At 48.7% G+C, this 24479-nt stretch overlaps 1 protein-coding gene across 1 annotated transcript in view; it reads left to right on the plus strand.

The window, feature by feature from the left end:
• Window positions 1-24479, plus strand: part of XRN2 (5'-3' exoribonuclease 2) — a 108444-nt gene that overhangs the window by 70709 nt on the left and 13256 nt on the right. The window contains exon 27 of the mRNA XM_048515497.1: window positions 4891-5027. Within this exon, the coding sequence (XP_048371454.1) occupies window positions 4891-5027 (137 nt within the window). The remainder of the gene's footprint in view (window positions 1-4890; window positions 5028-24479) is intronic.

Genomic DNA, 24479 nt, shown 5'->3' on the forward strand with positions numbered 1-24479 from the left:
GACGACATGAGTTTATCTTTAAACATGAAGACCTAGTATTCGGCCATTTGGGCACTCTGCATATAGACCTGTTTGCCCAAGATTCTGCTCCTGAGCATGAATGGGTCGAGACTCCGTGGGAGATGTCTTTCAGTTGTATAGATTCCCTCTGTATAGATTCCCTCTGTTTCCCTTGCTAGGGCAAGCCATAGCCAAGATCTTAGCAGACAAATGTATTCTGATAACCCCTCTTTGGAGCAAGAGGGCCTGGTTTTCCAGTCTCTGGAAGTTGTCCAAAGGGAGATTTCAGAAGTTTCCCTCTTGCGAGGATCTGTTTGAAATGAGCCCAATCCGTCACCAAGATGTGACTTCCTTGTACCTCACAGCTTGGCACATCCTTCAGTGAGCAGTAGGTCAAAGAGAGAGTAAATGAGGTACTGGTTTATGGTTTATGGTTTATTAGATTTGAAGGGCTCAGGGCGGTGAACAACAGCTGCAGAATAACAACAGCAGTAATCCTAACATTCAGTAGTAACCAACAAAGCTTAACATCAGTAAACAGCAACAATAATCCTAATAGTCAATAACGATCAGCAAGAGCATAACATTAATAAACAGGAAGTGAATAACATGGCATAACATGGCATGAATAAATAAACAAATAACATAGTATTTTAACCCAACATCCTAGCTCCGTGGTGGTAAACCTTTGGCACTCCAGATGTTATGGACTACAATTCCCATCAGCCCCTGCCAGCATGGCCAATTGGCCAATTGGCCATGCTGGCAGAAACTGATGTAAATTGTAAATCTTCTTTAACATCCAGAGTGAAGGTCTCGGCCTACCACTCGTCCTAGAAGCTATAATACTGGTGTCATCCTGCCAGGCCTTGACAAGGAGGTTATATACTGCTAAGAAGAATAAGTTTGGAAGTGGGTCAAACCTGAACATTGCAACTTGCCCACTGTGCTTGAATGTTAACTCTCAAAGATGCTGGACTGTCTGATTTGTCAGTTAAAGTTCATTCGTCAGCTATCTCTTCATTCCCTATTGGATGAGTGTGTCCTTTTTTTCCAACCCGCACTCCAAGTGAAGCCACTGCAAGTAGCAGAGAGCTGGACTAGATGGACTCTGGTCTGATCCAGCAGGCTCTTTCTTATGTTCACATGTATCTCTGTAGAACTTGTCTCTTATCTTGTCGCAACTTATGGGCAAACTCTTTGAACTCATGGCCACATGTCAGCTCTCCACTTTTTCATATTAGACAGCCTCCCTTGTGGCCATAACTTCAAATTGGAGCGGGGGTTGGGAGGGTGGGGGACCTGTGGGTCCTTAGACATGATCCACCCTTCATGAATTCCCTTGGGACAAGGTGATGCAGCACCCTAGTCTACACTGCCTACCTAAGATGATCTCCACCTTCCATTTCTCACAAGATATAGTGCTTCTTGTATTTTGTTCCACATCCCAAACTGGAGGTGGGAAGGGTTCTCTGCTCACTGGATGTCCGAAGGGCATTGTTTTATTTGTACCATACAACACCATTTAGAAGGATGACACACTTTTTATTTGCTGTGGTTTAGGAGGCGCAACAAAGGGTAAATGGGTAGCATCCACCCCGCTTTGCGTCCCGAGGCAGCACCCCTTCGGCTCGGCTCAGCGCCGGAATCTTGCTGGTGGTCCCCTGCCCTCCTATGATCGCGGCTGGCCAGCCTCCATCCCAGGCCAAGGAGTGTTGTTTACCTGGTCCCTGGCCCTGCCCCTGCGTGGGGCAGCTTCTTCCCCTCCAGCAGTTTAGGGCCCTACAGGACCCTTGGAGAGTTCCCATGGGGCCTGCAAACTGTGCTGTTCCCACCTGGCTTGGGGCTGACCGCTGATTCTGCCCCCTCTGCTTATTGGCCTGTGCACTGGCTGTGTATTGACCATCCTGCCAGCCCCTACTTGCAGGATTTGATCACTGGGGTGTGATGCCAGACGTCTCTTGTTATTAATTATTAACTGTTTATTGAAGGATACTGCTGCTATAGTTTTAAGGTTTTGTATTATTTTTAGCTGGGATCATTCGATTTGTTTTACTATGTTTGTTGTTGTTCTGTTGTACACCGCCCTGAGCCCTTTGGGGGTAGGGTGGTCTATCAAATCGAATTAACAACAACAACAACAACAACAGCAGCAGCAGCAGCAGCAGTCCAGATGAGTTTCTTCTACAATGCAATTGGCATACACATAATTTTTCTCTGATAATTTTTCTTGACCTGGGGCGTACAGACTGCCGCGGTGGTTAAGAAGGCCCAGCAAAGACTGTACCATCTGAGACACAAGGAAACAACAACTGAATGGAAAGCTCCTGGTGTCCTTTTTACGCGGCTGTGCTGTAGGGAGGTGTCTTAACCTACTGCATCATCTGTGTATGGTTCTCCAGTTGCACAGTGGCAGATGGGAAGAGAGCGGCTTCCAAAAGGGGTGATCACTACTGCACAGAGGATTATCGGCTGCCCTCTCCCCTCCTTGGAAGAACTCTATAATTCCCGAAGGTTTCCTAAAGAAGCCCAAAATATTACTGAGAGACCCGTCTCCATCCAGCACACTCTCTTTTGAACTGTATTTACCATCCGACCCAGAGGCAGATGCGAGGTCTATCCAAAGAAACTAGGACAAAGAGGCTCAGAGACAGCTTCTACTCTAGAGCTGTGGCGATGCTGAACTCCGCGGCTTCGTGTTGATGTGTTTGGGGCTGTGTAGGGATGGGTGGAGGAAGGGGAAAGTGAGGATGGGGTATGAGTCTGAAATTGTGTGCATCGAGGAATGCTGCTGTAAATTTCATTGGGCATTCACAATGACAGTAAATAAATGCTTATACTTATCAGTGAACATCACGGGCCCTATATGAATTAAGGCCCACTCCACCAGGACCCAGTCATCTTGGGCTGCCTTCAGCTACAGGTTGGACCTTAGGGATATTTGTAGAACAACTAAGTGGTCATCACCTTCCATGTTCATCAGGCATTACTCAATGGGTCTTGATTCCAGAAGTGAGACACCTGTGCTATTTGCTATTCAAATAAGTAGCCGCCCGCCCACTTTTCTCTGATAATGGAGGATTGTGCAGAGAGACCACAAAGCTGGAAAACAGGGTTGCAATCAAGAGGTGGTCTGTGCAGGTCTTCTGTCCCTCCTCCTTCCCTTCTGTGGACTACTATTGTCAAGAATCAGGGGTCTTCAAACTGTGGCCCTCCAGATGTTCATGGACTACAATTCCCATCAGCCCCTGCCAGCATGGCCAAGTGGTAGGGCTCATGGGAATTGTAGTCTATGAACATCTGGAGGGCCATAGTTTGAAGACCCCTGGTCAAGATCATGGTGGTGGCAGGAAAACTGAGGGAGGTGTTCTCCACGCACATACACCTTCATCACATGGCTGTTTAAGTGGGTGAAGGCTCCACCTGTTGCAGCAGGGGTGGGGTGGGTGCTCTGCAATGCAGATCTTTCCAGAAGCTTCTAATCTCCCAGCAGGCATGCGCAATCCCATGTGCAGAAGACTACTCAGTGAATAACAGTTACAGGAAAGTGCAACCCTGTTTTTTTAATTAATTGGTATTCTTTTTGGTTGGTTTTAATGGTTTTGAAATGTGCTTTTTTCTGTGTTTGTTTTAATTTGTTATCTTGGTCCTTGTGAGGGCAGAAAGGCAGGATACCAAATGTGTAAAGTAAAGTGAAAATCACACCTTTCTGCGTCGCCTGATTTTTACTTGCCAAAGCGTGACACTCTTCTGAGCAGGCAGTGGTATTTTCCAGTTCATTACAAATAGCCCATTTTGTTCTATTCTTCCTGTGATTTTTCTGGGCGCAGAGCCAGCTGTTTAAAACTCTTTTTAACCATGAACTGTGCATCTGGTTCATTGTTTGGTTCTCTTGTTCAGGGCTAAGCACAAAGCAACGGAACAGTGAAAAATATTCCAACTTGTGAGGGGGGGGGGAGGAAGGGCACCCCTCCCACACATCTAGGCTGTCTGGTCATGATCCTTTACCTGGGAGTAAGTTTGGTTGGTGGCAATGGGTGTCGCTTCTGGGGAAACCCTCTGAGGGTAGCGGCAGCGAGCTTCATTCAAAGTATGTCACAGTTAAGCTGTACCGGACTTACTCCTGAGTAGTCGTGCCTGGTTTTTTCTTAACTGTAACACTGCAGTATTCCAGGGAATCTAGGGTGCCTTGGCCCTTCCCTTCTCCTCGTCCCCTTGCGTATGTCCCCTCACTCTCTTCCCACCCTCCACTTCTCTCTTCCCTTGCATGCCACCCCTCCCTCCTTCCCTTCCTTCTTCCTCTCCCACTCAGGGTGTGGGTGCGCCATATCAAGATGCTGGGCCCCCCTGCCTCCCCTCCCTTGCATGCTGCCACCCCTCACTGTCTCCCCTCTCTCCTTCTCTCTTCCCTTGCATGCCTCCCTCTTCATCCCTTTCCTCTCCCTCTCTCTCTTCCCTTGCATGCCATCCCTCCCTCCCTCCCTCTCCCTCCCTTCCCTCTCTCTCGTGTGTATGTGTGTGTATATGTTTCACTTCCACTCGAGTTACTGCCCATGTGCTGTTTTCACTGCTCATCTCTGGCCGTCTGAGCGAACATTCTAAGCTGCATGAATATTCTAAGGGTGACAGTAACACATAGGCAGCTGCAGGCGTTTTACCTGGGACAGGTGTGAAATTTCAGGTATGTGAACATCTAAAAACACTCTCGCCTGACTGACTATAGTGGCTGGGAATTTTCAGAGAAATTGGCCCAGCAGTTACTGTGGTATACTGTCATCAACAAAAACACACTTAGCTTTTTATATATAGAGATGTAACGTAAATGATGGACTTAAATTTTCGCCGCATGTGGATTCAGTCGTTTGTTTTCTCTTCCTCTCTGTCACTCAGCCATACAATGTCAAGAGACAGAGGACAGTCCGGCAGCGGAGTTTACAGCAACATTGGTCCCCCAGGAGCTTACAGTCGGGGAAACTCGTACAGGCCGCTGTTGAACAGACCGCAGCAGATTCCAAAGCTCTTATCAAGTAAGCTTTTCATTCCCTCTTTCACTTCACCCTTCAGCCCAGTCTCAGTGCATTTGTTGAAATGAGCACAGCTCTCTTGTGGTACAATGGGTAGTTCGAAACTGATGGCACAAGCAAATAAAACCTGCTCTTCAATCCATCTGCATATTTTGCCTCGTTTTCCCACTCCTGCTAACTATCTACATCTCCTACATGAGCCCACTCTGAGAGCTAGCTGTCACCTTAGCCAGATGCAATGTTCTTTTCCTTTCTACCAGACGATACAACAGAGAGCACCATCTTCCATCCCTTTGATAGATCTTGCACCTCAGCTAATCCACCAGTCTTGAAGAAACCGTCCATATATTGCCCTTTATATGATGATGTAGAAGCGGGAAAGACTACTTTGCTTAACCCTCTTCTCTAAGCTGCTGCTATAGGCAACACTACAAGATGCTGTCAAAACTTTGTTCTTGTTAGACAGCAAGCTTAACTGCTACCATCGAACAAACTGCTAGATTCTTGTAGCGGTATTGTTGTCATCACTGAATGTTCCCAAATGCTTAGCAGACTCAATCCCAATTCAGTGGCTTAATATTCCAGCTCTCCTGATGCTTGTTTTTTTAATTTTTTTACCAGCCAATTTTTTATTTCCATTGTATAATTTATATATATGCCATTAAAGGTTTCTAATCTAAACTAAACTAAACAATGAGTAGTGTAATCCCTAAGCGTAGGTCTTGCGGGGTTGCCGATTAGTGGCTAGGGACAAGCTTACAGCCATGCTCTCAAAGAAGGCCTCACTGTGCCGTGGCAGGGATAAGTGCTTCAACCCTCAACCCCATGGAACAACAGCTGCAAGCAGCTCCATGGGCAGCGATGACAACAGCCGTAGTACATCTGTACCGGCAAATGGGGGCGTTCCTGGTCTGAAAGGAAGCCAACTAAAGCTGGTCCTGCCCCCAGGAATGCCCGCTTTGCTGAAGGTGCTAGTGTCCAAGCTTCGCACTGCTGCATGGTTCCCAGACACCCGCATGTCTCTGCACTGGCATACATGTCTCTTACGCCAGCACAGGTGCCATTTATGCCAGTGTCACACCACCTCCTGAAGGGTTTGCCCCTGCCCCCCGGACTGCACTTAACAGTTGTACCTTGATGTTTTACATGGCTGTAAATCAATTGCTGCTTGACCCTCTTTCCACATGTGTCCTTGTGTGCAATTTGCAGTCTTCTAGTAGTTCTTCAACTTAAGGTGGCTCGCTCGGTATCTCTACTAGAGCTGCTTCTTTATAGTGGTCCCCATCTTGAGAAGTGGGCGCCCTGAGGGTATGGGGATATGTCCCAACTCGACCTCTGTGCTCAGCAGAGGCCAATTTACTGGAGGTCCCCGGCCCCTCAATGATGCGGCTGGCCTCCACTCGAGCCAGGCCCTTCACGGCTCTGGCGCCGGCCTGGTGAAACACTCTCCCTCCAGCTGTCAGGCCCTGCGGGACCTTGGGGATTTCCGCAGGGCCTGTAAGACTGAGTTGTTCCACCGGGCCTTTGGAGAGACCGGCCGCTGAGGGTGCCCCTGCCCCCTCCTCTTTACCCCCATGGGCCCTAATACCATCAGGACCCATTATTTCGCATTAGGAGGGTTTCGTAAGGGCGTGGGCGATGCTTTAAGATATGACTGTTGTTTTAATTATATGTATGTTTTTAGCTGACGTTTTATCTGTACACCGCCCTGAGCCCTTCGGGGATAGGGCAGTATACTAAATTTAATTAACAACAACAACCACCACCACCACCACACACCACACACCACCACCACCACCACCAGCCTACCTTACAGGTATTGTCGAAGGCTTTCACAGCTGGATTCAACTGGTTGTTGTGGGTTTTGCTTACTGTGTGGGCAGGCGAAACGTTAGGAACAAGATCTACCAGACCACAGCCCGGAAAGCCCACAACAACTACCTTGCAGGGTTGTTCTAGGGACAGCTGATGCAGAGTTTGCTTAAAGCACTACTGCTGTATTAAGGAGTACTGTATGGTGACTTTTGCTTATTATGAAGCTGCTCTGATTCTAAAATGAGTGTATTATTTTGTGCTCTGCAGCTACCAATTCAAGTTAGCAATGAGAAAAATACAGTGGTGGACTAGGAAATGCTTGCGAAAGCAGCTTGTTAAATGAATAGCCCACTTTTAAAAGAGAAATACTTTCTGCTTTCAGGGAATTCCCACCTCCACCCCTCACCCCCCCACCCCCATCATCATTTTTGCAGAAGCTCCTACATATTGCAGAATACTCCGGGGAGCATTTTAGGAGCACACGGGGTTGACAGGAGTTGTGGCCAGATGTTACCTTGGGTAAACTGTGTGCCCCGTGCAACATTTGTTTTCGGAAATAACATTTGAGCCATTTAACATTGCTAACTTTTATTAATCTGAAAAATCTGTCGGGCAAAATGGTTCCGCTGTGTTTCATTACTTTCTAAATGTTCAAGGAAAGCCGTGAAATTTAGCTGGTGAGCTTGGAGAAAGAGCCTGTGGTCTTGTTACAAATGAAACAGAATTAGAGTCCAGCAGGGTAATAGTCAATCCAATCTAAGCTCTCTGGGAGCTTGTGGGAGGGGGAGGGGGGATCTCGTTCTCTTATTTGACCCTGGCGTGCCAATTTTTCGCTGATGAATAATTGTATGCTGATAGTCGGAGGGAGTCAAGTGGAGTTTGATCGCAGGCTGCACGGATGGCAGGTTTGGCTGCTGCTGTCCAGAGTGTCTGATTTTATTACTCTCATGTCAGTCGGTAAACTTGTCAATTAACTGCCTTTCCTCTAATCAGAAAAAAGGGGGGAGCAGATTTCAATCAGTAAACATGAAGTCTTCTTGGTTTTGATTGCTATGCTGATTGCACAAAACGTCACTTGAGTTGGAGAGGGTGGCTTAAATTGTGAGGTCGAAGATTTTCACAGCTGGAATCAGCGGTCTGTGGCGGGTTTCCTGGGTCGTGTGGCTGTGGTCTGGTAGTTTTTGCTCCTAAGGTTTTGCCTGCAGGTGAAACATTAGGAGCAAAAACTACCAGGCCATGGCCGCACGACCCGAGAAACCTACAATAGCCAGGCGGCATAAATTGCTGCCTCATTCTAGGAATTGTTTATATTTTCAACAAAAGGAATAAGTAATGGTTCCTTCTCCTCTTGTGGTTTATCCCTCTTAGAAGCGTTTTTCTCTAGTCGTTTTTATGACCCTTTATTCAGCTGGTTGTCTTATACGTCATCATGAATAGTAAAAAAAAAAAGGGTGTTGAGCTCTGTTTATTTATTTATTTATTTGGATGTGTCTCCGCAATACTCTCAAGCTGACTGAGTTACTTCGGCATGGAGGCGGGGTGGTGGCTCAGTGGGAGAGCATCTGTCTGGGATGCGGAAAGTCCCGGGTTCAATTCCTGACATCTCTAATTAAGAGGACCAAGTAGTGGGTAACACGAAAGACTGCCTGTGTCCTGGATAGACAATTCTGACCTTGGTGAACCAATTGGTGAATCTTCTCAGCCTTGGCCCCTGCCTGGTGGAACACTCTCCCTCCAGCTGTCCGGGCCCTGCGGGATCTTGGTGAATTCCGCAGGGCCTGTAAGACTGAGTTGTTCCACCGGGCTTTTGGAGTGTCCAGCCGCTGATTGAGGTGCCCTGTAGGGATGCACTGCTGACCCAGCAGCACCCCGTAGTAGAGCTGGCACACCCGGGCGCTCCTGACCTTCTGGTCGCACCGCTCCCCCACCCCTCATCCCCCGATGAGTCACAGGTCATGAACTACCTGGCTCACAACCACCGGGTGTCCCGGACAAAGGGACAATGGTCTTGCCCCAGGTGAGGATTAGGCCCCAGGCAGCTGATGCTCCTCTCCTGCGTAGCAGCCAGGTGAGATCATGCATCACATGATGATCTCTCAGTCTCCCGCTCTCCGGAATTCCCCGTTCCGCCCTTCTGCGCCCCGCTAGAATCGCCAATAAAGGTGCCAGGAACCAGCCGCGGCGGCAGAGTCGCTAGGAACATGGACACCAGCTCCCGCTGCTGGCTCTCCACCAGATGAAACCTCAGCGTCTCGCCTCTTCCTTAGCGGCGACCCTGCGGGGATGACTACAAGCTGGTGCCTGAAACCCGGGAATCCTCAAACCTCCACCCTGCTTACGGTCGCCTGGGAAAGGGCAGCGGTACCCGGCAGCGTCAGCTGGATCGAGCATCCAGGGACCCACCTCTCAGTACCGCCCGTCCGCTGGATGGCATCCAGGACTTCGAGTTCTAGGACACTCTCTCTCGTCTGGCGAACCAGCGGTAAGTATGGGAGCTTGCAAAAGCAGGGCTTATGACAAGCGCGTTAGCGAATTGAAAGCGCTAGCGAAATGCGGCAGGGTCTCCATAAAGAGAGGGAGCTGCGCCAAAGTTGGTTGAGGAGATTGAAGCTCAATGTCCATGGTACCCAGAAAGGGGACATTGAATCTTAAGGATTGGGAAAACATCGAGGCACTCTTCACACAGAGCCTCAGCGCGCCGATGTTTCTGCTACAGACGTGGAGGCAATGCTATGTAGCCATCAGCCTGCAGGTCTATGGCTCCTTGCTGTAGATCACCCTCCTTTCGACCCTTCAGCTTCAGTTTCACCCACCCCGAATTTTCTCTATCCACACTAAATTGGGCGCCTGTCCTCCCCTCTGCCTCCCTTGCTTCCCTGCCTCCTTCAAATTCTCCCAGCGGCTCGGGCCTCCTCCCCGCTCCGCCTTCATTTTCTAAAGCCACCGCACCTCCGTCGGCGCCCGCGTAATGGCAGCGGGTTTCAAAACCCTAACAGAAGCGTATTAGCCCACGATCTGCAAAGAAGGAAACCCTGGCGGAAGGCGATGCCGACATCCTTGCCATGTGCCCGTCCACTACACAGATAACGAGGGGAGGATGGCATCATTCGGCCAGTTGTCAAGTCACGCCCTAGGTTACAACATTCTCACTGGAGCTCCGCCAAGGCAATGCGGGGCGTAGGAATCACCAGCCCTATGTGAGAGGCATGTTGGAAGCAGTCGCCAGGAACCACCTAATGGTTCCGGAGGACTGGAAAACCACCTTTCGCATGCTTTTAAACCCCGCACAGTATGTGATCTGGGAAGGTGAGTACCGCCAGCAGTGCATAAGCAGAGGAGCAGCCTCTGGCGGCACCTACACTGCCAGCGGCTTTGGTGGCTGCGAAGCTTTCACCCTAACCTCAGCGCCAAATTGTCCTGCGGGAATGCCCTTATAATTAGCCTCTGAATGCTTTTACAGGCGTTTTTTTGAAAGTCCCCAGCACCCGGACGGCCAGCCCAAAGCTTTTCTAGCGTCCGGCAGAAGCCTCAGGAGCCCTATGCGGTCGTGAACAGGCTCCGGAGGAGGCCCTCAAGAGGCAGGTTGACAACGAGGAGGCCCAGAGGCTGAACTCCTTAAAGCCTTGCCAAAGGCAGCCTCCGCTGAGTGCATAAAAGCAGTCACAGGTCTAGGTAGGAACCCGAACTGGCCGACATGCTTAAGGCTTGCCAGGATCTCGGGTCTTTAAGCCCATCAAGCCAGCCTTCTAGCCGCCAGCCCTCTCCGCTGCCATGAGACAGCCCGAGGCGAGTGTTTCAATTGCAACAAGCCAGGACACTTCCGTAAGGATTGTAGGCTGCCAGTGGGGGGGCCTACAGCCGAGAGCCGGAGGGGTCCTCCCAGAGGCGAACCCCCAGGGAGGTCTAAGACCAGGGTGCTCCCAATGCCGGCTGGGAGGCCCGCGCGGGCATCTCCCAGCCCGGAACCAAGGTCCGCACCTCAAACCCTTCCCCGGAGCTCCCCTATGAGGATCTTCGCTGCTCCAGCTCAGCCAGTGTAATGATCCCATCCCCACGAGGAGACCATTGGGCTGGGTCTTGCCAAAGCTTCTGCCGCTGAACAGGGATTGTTCATCATCCCAGGGGTCATCGAGCTCCACGCGCGCCAGGGAGCCATCCACATCCAGGTCGCGGACAAACATCCCGCAGGAACTGCCAAGTTCATCCGATCATCCTGCCCCAATGCTCTCACTTTCGAGGAGTCTGATCTAAGTTCAGCTAATCTAAATCTCGTTGCTTGCTCCCCCCCCTACGTCCTATACTTCCTGCTCTGCTAACCCCTTCTACTTCCAAAGTCACCATGCCTCCGCCAGTGCCCCAGAGTGGCACGCATTTCAAAATCTCTGCAGAGTCCACAGTCACTGAATTGCAGCAGAAAGAAATGCTGACGGAAGAGAACGCCAACATTCTGGCACTATGCCCAGTCCGTCCTCATTAACCAAGAGGACTGCCTTTTTGAACCCTCCTCAGAATGCCCCATAGCCAATCTACAGGACAATGAGGCATGGAAGGGGAAGATGCTTCGCACAATGGCCTTTAAGCCCAATGTCCTTCATGAAGAAGAAGCCCCTTGGCCCTCTCCAGCTGTAAGGTTCAAACCAGATCTCATAGCCTCTGAGCCTGTGCAAAGCCCTAAGCTCAAAGCTCCCAGTGGCAGCAAAATCGCTCAGTACCTCAGGGAAAGCAGGGTCGCAGCCTACAAAGATAAGCCCTGCAAGATCCAGAGAGCAAGATCTCAAATCAGAGTTGCAATCCTCCTCATTACTTTATATGTGCTCTGTATGCCTATATATGTTCTTGTATGTCTTGCCCCTTCTCAGAGACCCCTAAAGTTTTTCCCCTCATAAGAGGATTTTTCCATTGCTTCTAAGCTATGCTCTTGTGCTTCAATTAAAAGTTTTCTCCTTTTGATTATGTGTGCCAGTGCCCTGAAGCGGTTTGAGCCTACATTACCACATTGGCGTAGCACAAGTTTATATATGGAGCCAGAGTTATTTCCGTGCTCCCACATTTTTCCGCTAGAACACCTGGCTAGTCACAATGCCTGGGGGCTCTCTCAGCCACACCTACCTACACAGCCTCCGCTGTGTGAAGGTAGGAAGCAGTTCAAACAGCCCAAGGTCTCCCTTACAGGAGGGAAGGTAAAGTTCCAAAACCTTCCCCTTTTCTTTCTTCTGCGTACCCTTTGTATTGTCTCCTGAATTCACTCCCTAAATTCCGCCCAGGAGCTGTTCCCCCTCCCTCCTTCCTTCCTTCTATTTTTCAACCAGCAAATTCGATTACAAATTCAGCACCATTCCAGCCTCTCAGCGTTAACCACCAAGATCACAGTAAGTACATTTTTTCCTGCAAAGAAAGACCCCCTCCCCTTTGTGTGTGAAATTCTACCCTAATCGCCCTGATTACTTTGTCTCCCGGATGCATCCATCACCCAAAAGCGCAGCCGAGCCCTCTTTTGTGTTGCAAATTAAGCATGCACACCCACAATTCCCTCAGGGTCCGCTAGCCCCTCACTCCCACGAGGCTTGGACCCTCGCTTTGGCAACACCCTGATGGCGCTCTGAAGCCAGCTTCCATCGGGATCGCCTACCCTCTGCCCTCCCCTGTCAAACAACTTAAAGAAAGAGGTAGGCAGGCCCCAACAGAGTGCATTAAAAGCAACCCCTACGCCAGGCTGCAAGATAAGCCTTCGTATATAGTCTTCTTATACCAGACACTAAAAGCCAACAAAACTTGATCTTGACCTCCCGCCATCGGCTCTCCAAGCCTGGCAGGACCCGGCCCCCCTCCTATAACCTGAGGAAGGGGGGGTGTTTCAGTCCTTCTTCCTACAGATCTCCTGTGGATCCCGACTTCGCCATGACAGGCCAGCCCATGGAATGGCGCCAGGAAGAAACCAACCCCATCCCAGAGATGGAGCGAATCTCTCTGGAGGATCCGCCCAGCGGCCTCAGCAGGCCACCCGGCGCCCAGGCGGTCCAAAGACCCGGATGACCTGGGGGGGGATGTCAAGGCGACGCCAGCCAAGCTCAAGAGCTGCTGCGCCAAGCAAAGCGACCCCGAGGCGCCCGAGGATCTCTGTACCGCCCTCTTTGCAATCATCACCTGCCAACTCGGCGGCCACCATCCTCTGCCTGCTCTGCTGCCTCCTGCGGTGGCAGTCGGCCCACCCTGATGAGCTTTGACCAGACCAACATCTGGGAGCAATTCGGCTGCCGCCCGTAGCGTTTAGATCCCCTTCTGCCTGGGCCAGCTATGGCTCAAAGGTTGACGCTGTGTGTCGCTGCTCCTCATCTACAGCCGCCATTCTCTCCCTCTCTGTCACCCCTGGCTGGGTGAAGTTGCAGCCAGGAACACTCCTGATAGGGTTAACCTTTGGAACTCTCCGCTGTCTCCAGCCACCTGATTGTTATCGAACATGCCTTCTCTGCAGCCTTGCTCGTGAGAGTCACTGAACTTGCAATGCTAAAGACTATCAGTAGCCTCTCTCTCGTTCTTGAGAAATCCATGGACTCTACCACCATCGCTCTAAAGGCTTTGGTGGCCAAACAGCAAGAGCCGTGCATTGGACAATTATGCAGCCATGGGCTGCCCCCCTTTTTCCTTTCATCACCTAGCCTTTGTATTGTTTAGCTATGTTTATTGTTCCCATCTACATGATGCCCTTTGGAGCCGACCTCCAAAGGAATTATTGCGTACTGTAACCCAGCTGATCATGGAAGTTATTGCGTGCTTTAATTTTAGAAGTTATGTTATTTGTTGTTGTTGCATCCGTCTGCGGAACTCTCTGCTGCCGCCTCACCATCGTCCTGCCTCAGGCTCCACCCGGAAGCCCACAGCGCGCGCCGTCGGCTCCCCTTCCCTCGGCCCCCTCTCTTTGCCGGACGTAGCGGGCGGCTCTAGCTAAGGCGGAGTATGTTTCCCTGCGACTTCCTTGTGGAATCCCGGACTTATTTCCCGTAACACCAAGACTATCGGGCGCTTCTGGCCTGTGCCCTTCTTGAGTTCACCAATTCTAATCGTGCAGCCATTGATTGTTTGTCATTTGTTTGATTCATATGAAAGTGCATGAGTTGCCAGATGCATTGGCTTGATTGTGTGCCTCATCGTCCGGATCTTGTTTCATTCAATGTATATCTAATATTGCCTGTAACATATGTAAGAAGCCCCTCAACCTTCCCTTACCTCTCAAACAAGTTCTAATGTTGCACAAGCAGCTTCGGCCAGCTTGGCCAAGCGGCGGAGGAGATGGCGTCCTTTAAATCACCCCAACATTTCGCCTCCCCTTCTAAATGTAAAAAAGGAGGAGATGTAGGGATGCACTGCTGACCCAGCAGCACCGTGGTAGAGCTGGGCTGGCACACCGGGCGCTCCTGACAGGCCTTCTGGTCGCACATTCCGCCTCCCACCCCTCATCCCCGAATGAGTCACAGGTCATGAACTACCTGGCTCACAACCACCCGGGTGTCCGGACAAAGGGACAATGGTCTTGCCCCAGGTGAGGATTAGGCCCAGACGCTGATGCTCCTCTCCGCACGTAGCAGCCAGGTGAGATCATGCATCACATGATGATCTCTCAGTCTCCCGCTCTCCCGGAATTCCCCCCGTTCCGCCCTTCTACACGCCCCCGCTAGAATCATAATAAAAGGTGCCAGGAACCAGCACGCGGCAGAGTCGCTAGGAACACGGACACCTGCGCTCCCGCTGCTGGCGCTCTCCACCAGATGAAACCTCCGCGTCTCACCTCTTCCTTAGCGACGACCCTGCGGGGATGACTACAGTGCCCCTTCTACTCCTCCGGTTTCGGAGTCCCCTGCCATCTAGGGGACCCACTTTTTTGTTCTGTTTCCCCCTCCTTGGGAGGGTTTAATTTGGGTTTTGCTGATGCCATTTTTATTGAATTTACTGCTGTGTTTTAAATTTAAACTGTTTTAATTTAATGGGGTTTTGTTTGTATATATTATATGTAGAATCTGTGTTGTGAACCACCCAGAGCCCTTCGGGGGTTGGGCGGTATAAAAATCCAATCAATCAATCAATCAATCAGTCAATCAATAAAAAATTGTCCAATTCAGTAAATCACACAATGGACTTCCGGCTATTGGAGCCTGGACTAGTAGAGCACGTCCAGGTCAGTGACTTTTGCTGTCTCTGCTTCTGGTCACGGTATGGCAAGATGCCGCGGTCCATAATGCATCCTTTCATCTGCTGTCTGGTTTTGTTGAGCACTGATGTTTGATCTGACTGCCTCGCAGAGGCCCTTTCCGCCTAGTCCATTTATCCCGGCAGGTAGGGCTAGTCCACAAGGCTGCAGCGGTTTGCCACCGCGGCTTTGCATGGAGCCGTGGCTGCTGCCTGCGCCCCATCTCCCCCACCCCGCAGACCCTCCCCCCACCCACAGGCCAACGTAACGACACAGGTGCGGGGGGGGGAAGGGGACAGCGCAGCCACCGTCAACCCACCTCCCCACCGGATCCGTTCGCTCAGCCCCGGCGCCAAGGCAGAATATTCAATATATCCTGCCTTGGGGGGTTTAAAGCAGGGTTGACCCGGTTTAGGGGCAGGAACCGTGTGAAGTTCCCACCCAAACTGGATTTGATCCCGCCCCCACCCCGGGATAATTGGCCCGTGCAGAAAGGACCAGAAACAATACTGATCCTTAAGGAAGGCTTCACAGAGAAATATACAAAAGTTGCCTGCCCCTGACACACACACACATAGTTCACAATTGCGCATGGTAATCATTTGTAGCCTGAAAGAGATCTGCCAACTTGTGTGAAGCGTCTGTTCCCAATTGCCAGGAGGTGGGTCTTATGTTTGAGTCTGAATTCTGTGTAATCTCCATGTAGTTCATCTGGGATCATCAATTCAATCCTGTACACTGTTAGTCCAGTTTATGCCCATTCAAGTCAATGAAGTAACTCTCCATGGGATTGCACTGTAAGTCTGGTGGGCTGCTGTTTCATCCCTCAGGCATTGTCAGAGACTTACTTTGCTCTTCATCTTATGCAGAAGTTGGGCCTGTTAACATCTAGTTCCTCCCACTATAGGCACCTTCTGGCCTACTCCTTGTTTGTGCTCAGAACCAGCTGAACTTGATTTAGGCTGGTGAAAAGATTTCTTCTGGATCAGACCAATAGTCTAACATCCAGTCTCACACAATGGCCAGCCCATTCCTCTGGTGGGCTAACAGTAGGGCATAGAGACCACGGCTTTTTATAAGAACAGAAGAGCCATGCTGGATCAGACCAGTGGTCCATCTAGTCCAGCATCCTGTCCCAACACAGTGGCCAACCAGCTCCTCTGAAAGGCCAACAATTAGGCAGAGAGGCCAAGGCCTTACAAGAACAGGAGAAGAATCATCCTGGATCAGGCCAGTGGTCCATCTAGTCCAGCATCCTGTCTCAGACAGTGGCCAACCAGTTTCAGTGGAGGTCTAGCCAACAGGCCCACTGACCATTACCCGTTCCTTTTGATCTACATAGGGACAAATGACAAATGACACAGCAAGTCATACTTTTTGGGACATCAGAAGGGATTTTGAGGCTCTGGGAAGGAAGCTGAAGAAACTGGATGTACAAGTTGTCATTTCATCTCTACTCCCGGTTGAAAGACATGGCCCATGGAGAGAAAGAAGAAAAGTGGAGGTGAACTATTGGCTTTGCCAGTGGTGCCACCAGAAATGACTTGGGTTCATGGACCATGGTCTGTGGTTTCATGAAGAGGGACTGCTGGCAAGGGATGGGTTTGCCAGGAGGCTCACAAACCTGATTAGAAGGGCTTTAAATTGAGTTATTCAAACTGTATTCAAACAGATAGGAGTTCAAAAAATGATAGTGATGGTAGTCCAAAGGTAGTCCAAAGTCCAAAAAATGATAGTGATGGTAGTCCAAAGAGAACTGAGCAAATAGGTCAAGAAGGCAACAGCGGGAGGGAAAAAATCTTAAAGAAGCAGCCAGAGGAAATGTACCATGGTCTTCAGTGTCTCTACACCAATGCACAGCGTATTGGAAATAAACAAGATGAACTTGAACTCAACGCAGCAAAGGAAATATGATATTATAGACATCACTAAAACCTGGTGGGATGAGTCTCATGATTGGAACATAAGAATTGAAGGGTATAACCTATTTCAGAGAAACAGGTCAAATAGGAAAGGAGGAGGAGTAGCAGTATTATGCGTAAAAGATTATTACAGCTGTGAGCAGGTCCATGACTTAAATCTTCCAAGCCAGGTTGAAAGCATCTGGATAAAAATTAAGGGGGAGAGAAACAACACTGATCTATTATGGACTCCCATGCCAGTCTGAAGAGATGATGATGCATTCTTGGAACAGATTACCAACTTGCACAAAGAAGAGAAGTAGTAGCAATGGGAGATTTCAATTATCTAGATATTGTATTGTCGAAGGCTTTCACGACTGGAATCACTGGGGTGCTGTTTGGTTTCCGGGCTGTATGGCCATGTTCTAGCAATATTTGCTGGTAGTCAAACTCTTCCATGGCAATCAGGTCCAACAAATTTCTCACTTGCCTTGCAGGCAGTTTCATGGTCCAGAAGGTGGGAAAAGCAGCAAGGGTTTTTTAGATCTGCTCCTAACCAATAATGATGACCTTAGTTGAGTGGAAGTGGTAGGATCTTTAGGTGGAAGTGATCATAGTCATACACACATTCTAGATTTTAAGAAAGCAGATTTCAGTAACCTTAAAAATCTACTGGGTGGTCAAAAATACTAAAAAAAAGTGCATGATGGCTGGGAGTTTCTTAAAAGTGAGATCTTAAGGGCACAATTTCAAACAGTTCCAATGAGGAGGAAAAATGGGAGTTGTCTCAGGAAACCAGGATGGCTGTCTAAAGAACTTTCAACTGAGCTAAGATTTAAAAAGGACATGTACAAGAAATGGAACAAGGGAGAAATCACCAAAGAGGAATTCAAACAAATAACCAGGATGTGTAGGGAGAAAGTCAGAAAAGCAAAAGCTCACAATGAGCTGAGGCTTGCCAGAAAGGTTAAAAACAACAAAAAAGGCTTTTTTTGTTATGTCCGTAGCAAAAGGAAGAAAAATTATAGGATAGAGTCCCTGCATGGAGGGGATGGCAAAATGCTAACAGGGGATGGAGAAAAGGCAGAACTACTCAACACCTTCTTTGCCTTAGTCTTTTACCAAAAAGGAAACGGTGCTCATCCAGGAGAAAATGAAACCAAAGATACAGTAGGAGAAATGCAGCACAAAATAAATGAAAAGGTGATGCAGGAATACCTGGCTACTTCAAATCTCCAGGCCCTGATGAACTACATCCCAGGATATTAAAAGAACTGTCAGAAGTAATTTCAGAACCACTTGCTATAATCTTTGAGAACTCCTGGAGAACAGAAGAAGTCCCAGTGGACTGGAGGAGGGCTAATGTTATCCCCATCGTCAAAAAGGGGGATCCTAATAATTACCATTCAGTCAGCCTGACATCAACACCAGGGAAGATTCTGGAGCAGATCAGTAAACAGACGGTCTGCCAGCAGTTAGAAGGGAATACTGTGATCACAAAAAGTCAGCATGGGTTTCTGAAAAACAAGTCATGCCAGGCCAATCTTATCTCTTTTTCTGATAGAGTGATAAGATTGGTAGATGAAAAGAATGCTGTGGACATAGCATACCTTGATTTTAGTAACATTTTTGATAAGGTGCCCCATAATATTCTCACAAGTAAGCTACCGGTAGTGAAAATGTGGACTAGACAGTACTATTATTAGATGGATTTGTAATTGGTTGACTGATCGAACTCAAAGGGTGCTCATTAATGGCTCATCTTCATTCCGGAGAGAAGTGACTAGTGGGGTGCCACAGGGTTTTGTCCTGGGCCCAGTACTTTTCAATATTTTTATCAACGACTTGGATGATGTAATAGAGGGCATGCTAATCAAATTTGCAGATGATACCATAATAGGAGGAGTAGCAAATCCCCCAAAGGACAGAGTCTGAATTTAAAATGACCTGGACACATTAGAGAGCTGGACCAAAACAAACACAATGAATTTCAACAGAGATAAATGTAAGGTACTACACTTAGGCAGAAAAAATGAAATGCACACATGACTTGACAACACTACATGCAAAAGGGATCTGGGAATCTTAGTAGACCATAAACTAAACATGAGTCAGCAGTGTGATGCAGCGACCAAGAAAGCCAATGTGATTCTGGGCTATACCAATAGGAGTATAGTGTCAAGATCAAGGGATGTAATAGCACCTCTCTATTCTGCATTGGTTAGACCTCACCTGGAATGTTGTGAACAGTTCTGGGCACCGCAATTCAAGAAGGATATTGACAAGCTGGAACGGGTCCAGAGGAGGGCAACCAAAATGGTCAAAGGTCTGGAATCCATGCCTATTAGGAGAGATGTAGGGATCTGGGTATGTTTAGTTTGGTGAAGAGAAGGTTAAGAGGTGACATGATAGCCATGTTTAAATAATTGAAGGGATGTCATGTCAAAGAGACAGCAAGCTTGTTTTCTGCTGCCTCAGAGACTAGGACACGGAGTAATGGATTCAAGGTGCAGAAGAGAGATTCCATGTAAACATGAAAGGACTTCCTGACCATAATGGCTGTTCAACAGTGGAATTCACTGCCTCGGAGAGTTGTGGAGTCTCCTTCGTTGGAGGTTTTTAAACAGAAGCTGGATGGCCATCTGTCGGGAGTGCCTTGATTGTGTCTTCCTGCTTTGCAGAGGGTTGGACTCGATGGCCCTTGGGATCTCTTCCAACTCTGTGATTCTATGATTTATTGGCATAGATTGATCATACAATAGACACACAAAATAAGTCTCATAAGATCAGGACCTGTAAAAAAAACTGAGCAATCTTCTCCAGAGTGAAAGAAATCACTTTTCAGAAGCCGCATAATAAAGGACCGATAGTCTTGGATAAGAGAGAACAACCATCTCTAAGCAGATAATATTTTGGGCAAGTAAACAGAACCTATTCAAGAGTTTCAACAGAAGTCGAGTAGTTTGTTCAGACTCTGACTCACTGAGGTATATTTGTTGCAGAACTGATGGGAAAACATTACATCTGGCTCTTGTCAGAACCCACCTTTGGCTGGGCTTGGTTAGATTGTACAAATATTTGGAAATCTGTCCTAGTTTAGGCATAATACCAAAATAAAGTGGGGAGCATCATGATGTAGCCCAGCATAGGAGACATCGTTGCTCCTGGTCAAGATCACCCATAATTTCTTTGGGGGTCAGCATCAGGACAGCCTCCACAGAAAGGCAAAGCTGGACTAACTTTACAATTATCCGTCCCCACCACTCTGTTACCAGAAGTTCAGAGAACATAATGTTGGCTGAACTATAAGGGGCAGACTTGAAGCAGAGTCATATCCAAAATTTAAAGGTGACTAGCCGTGCTCTAGTTTCAAGACCATACAGACCGGATCCTAAACACGAAACTGCGTAAGGGACTGAATGTGGGACCCTGAAGATCCTATGAAGGAATATCTATTGTACCCTCTCAACAGAGTTGTTCCAGGCATTAATCCAGAGTGGAACTCTGTATAATAGAAGAAGAGGAGTTTGGATTTATATCCCCCCCCTTTCTCTCCTGCAGGAGACTCAAAGGGGCTGACAATCTCCTTGCCCTTCCCCCCTCACAACAAACACCCTGTGAGGTGGGTGGGGCTGAGAGAGCTCAGAAGAGCTGTGACTAGCCCAAGGTCACCCAGCTGGCGTGTGTGGGAGTGTACAGGCTAATCTGAATTCCCCAGATAAGCCTCCACAGCTCAGGCGGCAGAGCTGGGAATCAAACCCGGTTCCTCCAGATCAGAGTGCACCTGCTCTTAGCCAGTGCTCTGTACACCTTCAATGCCCTTTAGAATAGAAGTCCTGGGCAGCTGCCGCCAGAGTGGAAGGACAGCCCTCCACTGTGGCATTTCTGTGTGCTGCCCATCGGGCATTGGAGTGAAAATAGATTCCCAAGTGTTTAAACATGTTCACTTGTTCGATGGGAGTACCCAGCCGTATCCACCGGAAGGGTCTAAAGGCATTCGATGAACCCTGCTTAGCTTCTGAGAACTGATTGGATCAGGCAAGCTGGGGCTATTTTAAGTAATTTATTGGTTGTTATATTGTCTATGTTGTGAACCGCCTAGAGCCCTCCGGGGATGAGGTGGTCTATGAAGTCCAATGAAATAAAATAAATACATCTATTGCACCCAAATTTCCGTGGCTGATCTACTGAAGTATTTGTCAGGATCAGTCAACCACCCCGCAGTAACCAGACTCCTGGGCCGTTTCTGCACGGCCAAGCTCGGGCGGGTGTCGGCTTATATGACGCTGACGCTTCCCCCCCCCCCCGAACCGTTCACACAAACGGTCCCGGTAGGGGCGGGGAAGACGGCGCAGCCTGCGCGGAGGCTGCGCCGTTGCCCTAATGCCTTCCCTTCCCTCTGACCTTCCAGCGCGTCGCAGGGCGGGGGGCGTGTCCCCTGGCCTGGGCAACGTGCCAGAAGGTCGGAGGGAAGGGAAGGCGTTCGGGAAGGGGGGAATGGCGCCTTCCAGCCGCTGCCGTTCGCAAGGCAGTGGTTGGAAGCCGCTGTTTCCAAAAAACCTCGCCCAGGGAGCGAAGTTTGGAAACAGCGGCTTTGCGCCGCTCGGGGGTTTCGAGGCCACCGCAGCTGTGATGCGAACCCCTCCCCAGGGACGCTGTTTTTAGCGTCCCTGGGTTCCTGTATTCCACCCGTGCAGAAACAGCCTTGGATTCATAAATCAGTTTATTGACAGGAACACTGCGGACAGGATACAAGCAAATTTTGCTGCAAATGAGTTCTACTCATATCTCTTTCTCAAGCCTCCCAGTCCCCCCCTCCCCCAACATCCCAGCAGGGTGACTTCGCTAGAAACTTCTCAGGCTTTTCCGAAACCAAGATAAATCCCAGGTGTTGGCTGCTTTGAAGGGTGAGAAAATTTAACTTGTGCCTAAAAAAGAAACCACAAAAGCACAGGGCTCCCAAGCTAAGGGCTCCCAGGGTACCACCTTCCCCTGGCCCACCCCATAGTCTCATGGCAGGAGCTGGGAAAGAACTGAACTCTTGACAGGGTTTTGACAGCATCTGTAGGTGTAAGTTTCAGTCTGTGTGATCAGTTGGCTGTCTTGTTGTCCACCTCATTGTTTGCCTTCATTCTGAAGCCACAAATTATTACTTTAATCAGTCCAGTACATTTGGAAAGTGAAGCAGGTCTATCTGGGCTGTCAGGTATGTGTTTTGTCTGGAGGGTGCTAGTCTTTCCAAGACAAATTTGGATTGCATTGAATAAAACTCTGAAATATTAATAATGGAGAAACTAGTGGAAATGAATTAGAAACTAGTAACAGTGAAGAAACTGGATTGTGCCATTTTCTTCCAATGTCTCTACAGTTTTTGAAATTTTTGAGTGTGGACACATGCCACTGCTCAGGCAGTGAAGATTTTGTATTGTCGAAGGCTTTCATGGCCGGAATCACTGGGGTGGTGTGTGGTTTCCGGGCTGTATGGCTGTGTTCTAGCAGCATTCTCTCCTGACGTTTCGCCTGCATCTGTGGCTGGCATCTTCACACCACCCCAGTGAAGATTTTGTTGCCGGAGTTCAGAGGGGGAATCCTCGGGGTGGGGTGGGATTTGCATTTGTTCGACTGCAGGCTTGTTCAGAGTAGTCTGGGTTGATTTGGAGTTCCTGTCCTCTTCCAAGAGGAGGTGACGGAAATCATAGCAGATGGTGCAAGTTGTGGTCAAGATTATATTTTATCATCAAAGTCTTTTTTATTTTCCACTTTGAACTAGTGCAGGGGTGGCCAACCTATGGTACTCCAGATGTTCATGAACTACAATTCCCAATTGGCCATGCTGGCATGGGCTGATGGGAATTGTAGTCCATGCACATCTGGAGCACCATAGATTGTCCATGATGTCCATGAACATCTGGAGCATTCCTGAGTTAGTGCTTATGCCAAACTGTTCTGTGCAAGCTCTGCTCACAACCTGAGTTTGGTCGCAGTGGAAGTCGGTTTCAGGTTGCCGGCTCCAGGTTAATTTGGCCCTCCATCCTTCCGAGATCAGTAAAATGAGCATTCAGATTGCTTGACTAAAATGTGATACCTGGGGAAGGCCATGGCAAACCACCCTGTAAACATAACCTGCCTGGTTAACATTGTGGTGTAGGTGTTGTGGTGTACCCAGCCACTACCTATTTTAATCCCTGTGCAAACTATACCCTGTGCAACTATCCCTGTGCAAACTATACGCAGCAGTGGTGTAGGAGGTTAAGAGCTCATGTATCTAATCTGGAAAAACCGGGTTTGATTCCCCGCTCTGCCGCCTGAGCTGTGGAGGCTTATCTGGGGAATTCAGATTAGCCTGTACACTCCCACACACGCCAGCTGGGTGACCTTGGGCTAGTCACAGCTCTTCTGAGCTCTCTCAGCCCCACCCACCTCACAGGGTGTTTGTTGTGAGGGGGGGAGGGCAAGGAGATTGTCAGCCCCTTTGAGTCTCCTACAGGAGAGAAAGGGGGGATATAAATCCAAATTATTATTATTATTATTATTATTATTATTATTATTATTATTATTATTATTATTATTATTAAGTGTACAATAATAACATATCATGAATAACATACATATACCAAAATCTATAACCACATTCCTTCTCTCTCATAAACCGATGGACTATCCTGGTAATTCTCAATACAATAATATTCATAAACGTCTCCTTCCTTTGAGTCCGTTGGTACGATTCTTTGGAATTCAGTCCAGCACTAGTCCATCAGTAAGATAATAAATCCAGTGGGTTATTGTCAAAAAAGTCACCTATGGACGTGGCTGTCCTGTACACAAGCTCACCCTCCATTCAGCAGTGGTCCAATCCTTATAAGGAGAAGGAGAATCATCCACATCAAAACGGAATACGCATTAATGTGCCATTTTCAAAGATATTCTTCCTCATCAATGTGATTCTCAGCTGTGATATTCATTTCTGACAGTAGTGGGCATTCAAAGTGACCACGTCACATCTTTGAAGGACCCATCCTGTCCGTGCCGGTAACTAACTGCAGGGTTTGTGTTAATTTGTGTGACTCGGTTCCTACTTTTCCCCAAATGCTGGGTGAAGGGACTATGAGGAGGGACTCAGGAGGATGTTCGCAAAAGTTGGAATACGAATAGCTAATGCAATTATTTTCATGTCCATGTAAGTTTTCTTTGGGCAACCATGAGTTGTGATCTCAAGCTCGGGCAAAGCGAAGATGTGTAGTTTAATTGTCTTTCTGCTTTTTCCCAGTAAGCAGTCCAGTCAGCCTGGCTCACCGTGATTTGCGCTGGTCATTGCTTAGATATGAAACTCTGCTTGGACCCCAGACTCAAGAAACCTTTTGCACTGTGACCACTTAGCACTGCCTTCTCTTTGGCAAAGTGGGCCCTGGAAGCTGGCTGGCTGACAAACCGGGCTCTGGTTTCTGATTCCCATTTGGTGGGAGGGAAAGTGCAAACCCTGGTTGATGAGTTTGACTTAACGGCAACCAGAGTTGTCTCTGTAGCCACCATTGGCATGATGTTTGAATTGAAGCTGGA

The sequence above is a fragment of the Sphaerodactylus townsendi genome, linkage group LG14 (genome assembly GCF_021028975.2).
Source record: "Sphaerodactylus townsendi isolate TG3544 linkage group LG14, MPM_Stown_v2.3, whole genome shotgun sequence".
Taxonomy (NCBI): Eukaryota; Metazoa; Chordata; class Lepidosauria; order Squamata; family Sphaerodactylidae; genus Sphaerodactylus; species Sphaerodactylus townsendi.